At 37.5% G+C, this 8,785-nt stretch overlaps 1 protein-coding gene across 4 annotated transcripts in view; it reads right to left on the reverse strand.

Moving 5' to 3' along the window:
* LOC128552115 (uncharacterized) overlaps window positions 1-7,493 on the reverse strand; it is a 59,936-nt gene extending 52,443 nt beyond the window's left edge. For all 4 annotated transcript variants that reach the window (XM_053533134.1, XM_053533131.1, XM_053533132.1 and 1 more), the window contains exon 1: window positions 7,227-7,493. In XM_053533134.1, the coding sequence (XP_053389109.1) occupies window positions 7,227-7,233 (7 nt within the window). In that variant the 5' untranslated portion in view covers window positions 7,234-7,493. The remainder of the gene's footprint in view (window positions 1-7,226) is intronic.
* Window positions 7,494-8,785: the final 1,292 nt, after the last annotated feature.

Genomic DNA, 8,785 nt, shown 5'->3' on the forward strand with positions numbered 1-8,785 from the left:
GCAGTTTTTCAATTTTCATGCCAATAAGATGACCCCAATTATATCATTGGCAATGCGTGAGAAATTTGTTAAATAAAACTTTTTTTAATGAAAATAAAACAGTAGCAAATTTTGTCAAAATGTATAATGAAACGAAGTAAATGCGGTTAAAAAATTTCAGTTTTGAAAAAGAAAAGTCACTGTATGAGTAGGTTTGCTTACACGACTGACCAGCCAGAACAGCCAAACATTACTTTAACCCAGTGAATTCCAGGTACCTTTTTGACTTGGTGGTCTATGACCTTCACTTTGCTCGGTATCATTAAAAGGCAAAAACAGACTGGTAAAGCAGCTAGAAGAATCTGTTCTGCCTTCCTCAGTTTAGTATGAACACAGGAGCCGACAAAATGCTACAATTGTTTATTGGTATCTGACGGTCATGATTCATAAACGTATAACTTTAAACGTATCTGAGTATGTGTGCAGTGTACAAAATTCAGATTTCAACTAACCCATGCTGGCAACCAGATAGAAAATTTTCCAAGCCTGAACTTAAAGCTGAATTTTGAACCATAAAACAACTAGTCTAGCTCATACCCTCAAAATACTTCATCATATTGTTTGGGACAAGCTCGACTGGGGATTCCTAGGAGAACAGGAATTGAATGCATCGGACCAAAAAGTAATGCGAGTGGCTTCAGTTTGCATTTGCAGAGCTCAAATTTAACTTTTTTGACCAACGTACTGCAAATTTTAGCATGTAGCTTTTTTTTCTTGTTGCTAAATCTGAAATCTACTTGCAAATTTAGACTTTCAATTAAGAATGTTAGAATATCCTAAACAAGAGCACCGCCTTGCGGGTGCTGACGCTCATCTGATTTTTTTTGTGTCACGGTACGGACTTGGTCACGTAAGGGTAGAATATGTGTCAGGCAGCCGGTTAGCTCAGTCGGTAGAGCATCGGAACGGTATTCCGACGCCCCGGGTTCGAGTCCCGGTCTGGCTGCACATTTTTCTCACCCTGTGACATTTGGCGCCCAACGTGGGGCCGTGACTGAATATACTCCGAGATCATGTTTACCTTGTTCTCTATCCCATTAGAAATTCGAGGACGAATTTCATATAGCGGGGGAGTATGTCACGGTATAGGACTTGAATATTAAAACGGGGAGAAAGTGTGTAGGCGGCCTGGTAGCTCAGTCGGTAGAGCATCGGAACGGTATTCTGAGGCCCCGGGTTCGAGTCCCGGTCTGGCTGCACATTTTTCTCACCCTGTGACACAAACATTAACAAAAACCGCAACAATTTTGACTATTATTTGTATTTGCAAAATAAATTGTGTGAAATTTTTATCTTAACTTGCATTCCATGAAATTGACTTGCATTTAGCGAGTCCAAAATTTGAGTCCTGTGATTTGTGAAAGTAATTACATCTTCTGCATGATTACGGTTCTAACTAACTCTTAAACTCTTGCATTTATGGAACAGTTTGAATTCAATTCCTTCATAATTCTGACCAACTAATCGAGCATGCTTCAGAACTCCAGATAAGGGCTGTATTTTTGTAATTACGAACTTGTTAGGGATCAGATATGACTTTTTTTTTAAAATGTGGGCGTATCAATACAAATTTATTTTAAAATGTGGTTGTATCAGTACGACATGTAAACAGTATTACATATATTCCAAAGAAAGATCGAGCCGAATTGCATGTCTGCGCCAAGTTGCGCTTATCAACGCTATCCCGACTGTTGACAATTTGCATGGTGTCAAATGAGTGTGGAATATACGAAACAAACGCCAATAGCATTATGTAATGCATTAACACATAATTTTTTGGACATCAAAAATTATGCGTCATAAAAATCTGAAAAGGGGAAATAATTCTACCAAAACTAAAGGCAACCAAGTTATTTTTATTTTAATTTGTGTCATATGAACAGATGAACCAAGTTTGAAAGAAATATCTTTACTATTTTTCAAAAAATGTTAGTTTTTATTTCGAAAGCCCGATCGGGTAATGTTACCAGCCTGTTTAAAATCTATATTTTTTTTTTCTATAAGCCCATCCGATTCCCTATATTTAGGCCGAGCACAGCTTATCGGCAGAATCATAAGCTCAACTTAATTACTGTGTATACATGCAGTGAGCCTTAAGAAATAATAATCTAAAAGGCCAATTTGAAATTGATGAATAAATAAAAATGTAAAAAATAAGGAATTTCTATGCTTTTTATGGGTGGGGTGTTTGTTTACAATACTATTATACAATACTCACGTTTCTAAAAATGTCAACAGGTCCAACCATGCACATGCTGTACTGGAGTGCCGTCCATATTCTATATAAAAGTAAAATAATTCCATTAATCAGTCATGCCTGCAAGTAAAATCACGCATTTCTTAATTTTAAAAATTCAATATAGGCAGTAACAGAGAAGTTCAAAGAAACTAAAGTACCGGAAAGGAATTAAAATACGATCTGAAAAGCGACACAAAGGTGAATCTATTCTCTCATTCCCCGAGCTGAAGAACTCGTTAGAATGCTTTTGTTTCCTCAAATTTTCAAAATGTCGGCGCCAGTGTAACGTGTATCCACTCTCACTCTAAATATAAAAATGTTCAAAATGTCGCCGTTTAAAAATGCTGCTCAGTATTGAATAAAGCATGTTTGTATCACAAATTATATCAGTGTAGTCACGTTACCGGCTGATTAGCTTCTGACGCAACAAAATTAACAGCTTACTTTGAATATTCTTTCGGGTCGCAGACATCTTATTGTGCGGATATTGCGTTTCGCCTACTGATCGGACGGACGCTTATTAACATTTTAGAAGACCGTGATATCCCGAATTTCATCGGGGTCGTCGCACGCCCATGGTCTAAACCGGAACTCCATATTTTTTTATTTGGATAGTATGTGTTGTTTGGATACCCTCGTATGTTACCGTAGTGGGATTCGATCCCGATTTTCGTCGCTTTGCGACGAAAATCGGTAAGATCGATTCCCTATTATAAAGGGAAAAATTATGAACACTTTTTCGCTAATTTGGTTTTATATTGTTACTTGTTACGAATGGGATTGTTTGTTGAGACCTTTTCCAGACTCGCAGAAAGACATTGGTACTCGTATTGCACAAGACAATACATCAGGCTATCTGGGTGATATTCATAATCTAGATAATCTGTTGTAGCCTCTATGGTGATAATATTATCCCGGGAGCTCCAGATGAATAATACTAGCCATACGGATACAACTGCATCACTTTGGACATGCTTTTGTTTATTTGTTTTGGGTTTTAACGCCGTTTTTCAACAGTATTTCAGTCATGTAACGGCGGGCAGTTAACCTAACCAGTGTTCCTGGATTATGTACCAGTACAAACCTGTTCTCCGCAAGTAACTGCCAACTTCCCACATGAATTATCAGCGGTGGAGGACTAATGATTTCAGACACAATGTCGTTTATCAAATAGTCACGGAGAACATACGCCCCGCCCGAGGATCGAACTCACGACCCGCGATCCGTAGACCGACGCTCTACCTTTGGACATGCACTTTTATTAAACATACACAAATTTATGATAAAGAGATGCCTATACTGGATGGGATGAACCACGGACAACTTCTAAACGAGATATAAAAGACTGATTTAATTCGGTTTTACCAGGTCGTGCAATTATGTTAATTTTTCCTCTGTTTTGTTTTTGGGCTTAACGCCGTTTTTCATATAACGGAGAAGTTTAACCTAACCAGTTTTCCTGGATTTTGGTATCAGTACAAACCTGTTCTCCCCAAGCAACTGCTAACTTCCCCACATGAATCAGAGACAGTATCGTCACGTAGAGCATACGCCCCGCAGGTGGACCGAACTCACGTATTCCCACCATCCGTAGATCTGCGCTCTCCCTATTGAGCTAAGTGGACGGGCGCAGTTATGTTAAGGACTTTAATGACATAAACAATTCATAACATTAAAGCCATACGGTGTTTAGAATTTCGAAATAAGTTTAGTGAAGATCCAGCCACTGTTTCGTTAAAAGATATCGTTTAAGGATATTTGGTTCTTACCGTAACCCTAAAAGTTGCCAAGTGAACCAGTTTGGTCCATCTGATGGCTCATCAGAAGAATAAAAATAATTATGTTTGCCTTGCGACCTAACAAAATGGACCAAACAAAAACACTTGACAAAACTGAACGCCCAGATTGTGTAAAATGTTCCGAAATTTAGTAAGTACAATGAACTTTCTGCGGTTTTAAAACTTTGTAAACTGTAAAAGTAAGACATTATAAGTGATTCCGTGTATTAGAAACTTGTTATCTCATAACAACCCTTTACTGGTCAATGAAACTCTCAAATGCGTTATTCACGCTAGCTATAATTATTGATAAAATTGAAGAAAGTTAGCTGTATTTGTGTAATACACATTTCATTTTCTACTAAGGACTATACTTATTTACCATTTTGACTTCTAATTTCAACTACATTCTGATTTAGTTTTTTTTTTTTTTTTTCATGTTGTTCTAGAGGCATCAAAAGTCCTTTCAGGGGTGCTATAGATGTTTGGCGAAGGTCAATAAAGTGTTTCATGGAAAAAAGTTGTTTAAAAGTTATTTTCTATATCAGTTTTGTGGAACCCTAAAAGGGAAAACAGGAAGTTTGAACCAAATTGAGAGTTCTATTTCAGGATGCTACATACCAAGTCTGGCGAAGATTTTTTATGTAGTTCGTAAGAAAAAGTTTTGGTTATTTTTTAAATGCAGTGGCTAGTTTAAGTTTTTACCCCCAGAAGTGCCAAGCACAATTATCTAACAAGGCAGTCTGAAAGACAGCTAAATCTCCCGCCACTGTTATGAATAGTGAAAGGTACACCTTTGACCTTGAGCTGTTGACCTTAACCGTGAACTGACATGGCTGACTCATAAATTCAGTATATCGTCTGATGAGGTGATAATTTGACCCAAGTTTGATGAAAATCGTTTCAAGGGGTTTAGGAGATACAGAGAGCTCAAATCTTTGACCTTGATTTGTGACCTTGACCTTGAGTTGACATGCCTGACTCATGAGCTCTTGATGGGGTTATCATATGACCCAAGTTTGATGAAATCCTTCAAGAAGTTTAGGAGATATAGAGCGGACACAAAATGGAAGGCTTAAATCTTTGACTTTGAGTTGTGACCTTGACTTTGAGCGGCATGGCTAAATCATGAGTTCTGCACATCATCTTGGAAAGGAGATCATTTTACCTAGGTTTCATATGAATCCTTAAAGAGGTTTAGGAGATACAGAGCGGACACAAAATGGAAGGCTCAAACGTTTGACCCTGAGTTGTGACCTTGATCTTGAGCAACATGGCTGACTCATAAGTTCTGGCACATCGCCTTGATGAGGTGATCATGTGACCCAAGTTTGATGAAAAATCCTACAAGGGGTTTAGGAGATACAGATTGGACACAAACTGGAAGGATCAAACCTTGACCATAAGTTGTGACCTTGACCTTGAGCTGGTATGGCTGACTCCATGGTTTCTGCACATTGTGTTGATGAGGTAACATTTGACCCAAGTTTTATAAAATTACTTCGGGGGTTTAGGAGATATAGAGCGGACACAAAATGGAAGGCTAAAACCTTAGACCTTGTTTGTGACCTTGACCTTGCACTGAAAAGGCTGACTCATAAGTTCTGCACATCGTCTTGAAGAGGTGATCATTTGACCCAAGTTTCATGAAAATACTTCAAGGGGTTTAGGAGATATGGAGCGACACGAAAGTGTTTTCGGACAGACGGAAGGACGGTAGGAGACCATTCCCATAACCCCCCACCACTCGTGGCGGGGGATAAAAAAGTTAAGAGATGCTACAGACTAAGTCTGATAAACATCCATCCAAGGATCAAAAGACATAGTCGTTTATAACTACATTTCTTATATATGATAAACGATAAGAAGGGTCAATATCAGGATGCTACAAACCAAGTTTTGCATAATTTTGATATGTATTTTAAAAGAAGATGTATAGGTGAAAAGTTCACCATAATGATAGACGATTGACGACAACAATATAAACTACACCAAAGACCAATAGTATTAGCTCACCTTTAACAAAATGTCGGTGAGCTAAAAAAAAACCAAACACACAAGCGGAAGATATAGAAAATTTCTGTCATTTCGCTGAAATTATTAACGATGTAAGTGTAACAAACCGAATGGCATTTTTATGTTTAAAAAGGAAACCATGAGCAAGTCTTCAGATCTAATTCGAACATTGGGTGACCTCATAATTATGATTCAGGAACTTACATAATTAGACTGTTAGACTGGGAACAGTCACTGAATTAACCACGGCCTGGGATATCTTATCGTTCACATAAATAAAATCAGTGATGTACTATTGGCTAGACTATTTATAAATGCAACTGACAATGCACAATGTCCATGAATAGAACTATTTCTTGTAACCCTGTAACGCATGCACTTTGAATGTGTTAAGTATGATAATTTTCAACTCTGGTAGCGTGTAATTCCGACACTTCAATCTATTAAGTAACCACTGTGTAATTAGCATTTGTCAATGGTTTGCCAATCGTTTAGAAGACATAATCTAGAGGCAGCATATTTGTTATATGAACGTATTAATTTTGAAATGAAATTTCATAACAATGGAGCTTTATATTTTCATCAACTAGCTTTGACGTATGGATTTTTCCAATTCAAGAAGTCAATTTCCATATATGAAAATATAAAAATGTCCATAGCTACTAATTATTTTGTCTAATTGCAACTATTAACTAGCATAACAGTTATATTTTCAGATCAATACAGTTAAATGTACTAAAGTACTATCCTTAATTTTAATACGAATCCATACAATATTCCGAAGCCTGCATTTAAATACGATAAGCATAGGATGATGCAATCTCCTCAGTTCTAGAATTCAGTTCTATAATCAATTTACTAGAAGACTAGTCAAGTGACGGAAAAATGACAAGATATTATGACAAAACATTCCTTTTTCTTTGTTTGTCTTTGGTTTTTTTTTTTTGGGCGTGGGGGGGGGGGGGGCGGGGGGGGGGCGGGGGGGGGGGGGGGGGTTTGCACAGAAAACAGAAAGAAATCAACATAGTAACTATGCATGAAAGTTACTTTACATTTTTGTATGTAGTATGTTATAGAAATTGTAAGTACCTGACTATAAACTATTTGCCAACATATCATATTTAGCTGCAAACTACTAGATAAAAACATTTTACCTGACATAACTTTAGAGACTTCGAGATCTTTCCATCGTTGCAGAACCTCTTTCTATTTCTGATGAACTCATTCCTCCCGATTCGATCTCATTTGCTCGTTTTTATCTATTTTGTCTTTTAGGTCGTCATCTCGAAGGTGCCTGTAGAACTTTGATCTTAATCTTTTAATCCGCTTTCGGTAGTCTTTACATATGTCTCGGGTAATTGCTGAGTTACTTGATTTGCAAAAATCGTTCCTTATACAACAAAGTTGCTTAAAAAAATAGGCTTTGGGGCGGTTGATACGACAAATATCAATGAAAATGAATAAATAAAGCGTTTTAAATCCCACTGTGAATATCTGTCGAGGAGATTCCTCATCAGGAGGATATAAAACATTTCTGTACATGTTATTTTGGTCAAACTATTAGAAGCTCTCTTTCTATTCTTTCTTTATTATTTGCAAGGAATTCATTAATAACCCCATGATCTTCGTCCACGCGGAGATTGTTTCTTTACAGTACACGAAGTAATTTCCGCAGTATAGGTCTCATACATAGCATCATTAAACATATTACAGTATTTGCATAGCTTGTCTTTTCTTTGTTCCTCGCCATATTTCCTGATGAAAAGAAACAAAGAGTATAGCATAAAAGTAATAAAAACGTCAAACAATGTAGCTATGATTATCATATAATTATTTGTGTTTTTATATGTTGGAAAATTTTGTATTTAACAAGAGCTGGTAGAACACGAATTGCCAACCGACCCTGCCACGCTGATGCATTCAGAAATTATCTAGTCACTTTGCACTACACGTTCGACGTACTGACCTCAAATCAGTAATTATGGGTCATTATCAGTCATAAGTAAACTCCGTATCAATGTGATCTTAGACCAAAGCATTCCTTGGCAAAAAAATTCTTCTCTTCTAGGTCAATGGGACCTTAACCTTTTACCTACTAGCCTCATTATCATATAGGGTCATAAGCTGATCATGATCAATCTCCTTATTAACTTTCATGATCCTAGGCCCAACGTTCTCAAGTTTTCGTCCAGAAACGGTTTAATTGTTCCAGGTCACTGTGACCTTGAACTTTGATCTACTGACCTTAAAACAATAGGGGTCATTTGCCGGTCATGATCAACCTCTCTATTAGTTTTGTAATCGTAGGACCAAGAGTTCTTAAGTTATTATCCCGAAACGGTTTGACTGTTCTGGGTCACTGTGACCTGACCTTTGCCCTACTGACCTCAAAATCATTAGAGGTCATTTGCTGGCCATGATCGTCCTTCCATTAAGTTTTATGATTCTAAGCCAAAGTATTCCTGAGTTATCATCCAGAAACCGTTTAAATGTTCCGGGTCACTGTGACCCTGACTTTTGACCTACTGATCTCAAAATCAATAGGGTCATTTGCTGGTCATGACCAACTTACCTATACATTTTTGTGACCATAGGCCCAAACGTATTTGAGTTATCATCCCGGGAAAACCCATTGGTATACGAAACCGCCAGGGTGACATACCGACCGACCGACATACCCACCTTCTCAAAGACAATAATAGATTCAGGACAT

Source organism: Mercenaria mercenaria, unplaced genomic scaffold (assembly GCF_021730395.1).
Source record: "Mercenaria mercenaria strain notata unplaced genomic scaffold, MADL_Memer_1 contig_2057, whole genome shotgun sequence".
NCBI lineage: Eukaryota > Metazoa > Mollusca > Bivalvia > Venerida > Veneridae > Mercenaria > Mercenaria mercenaria.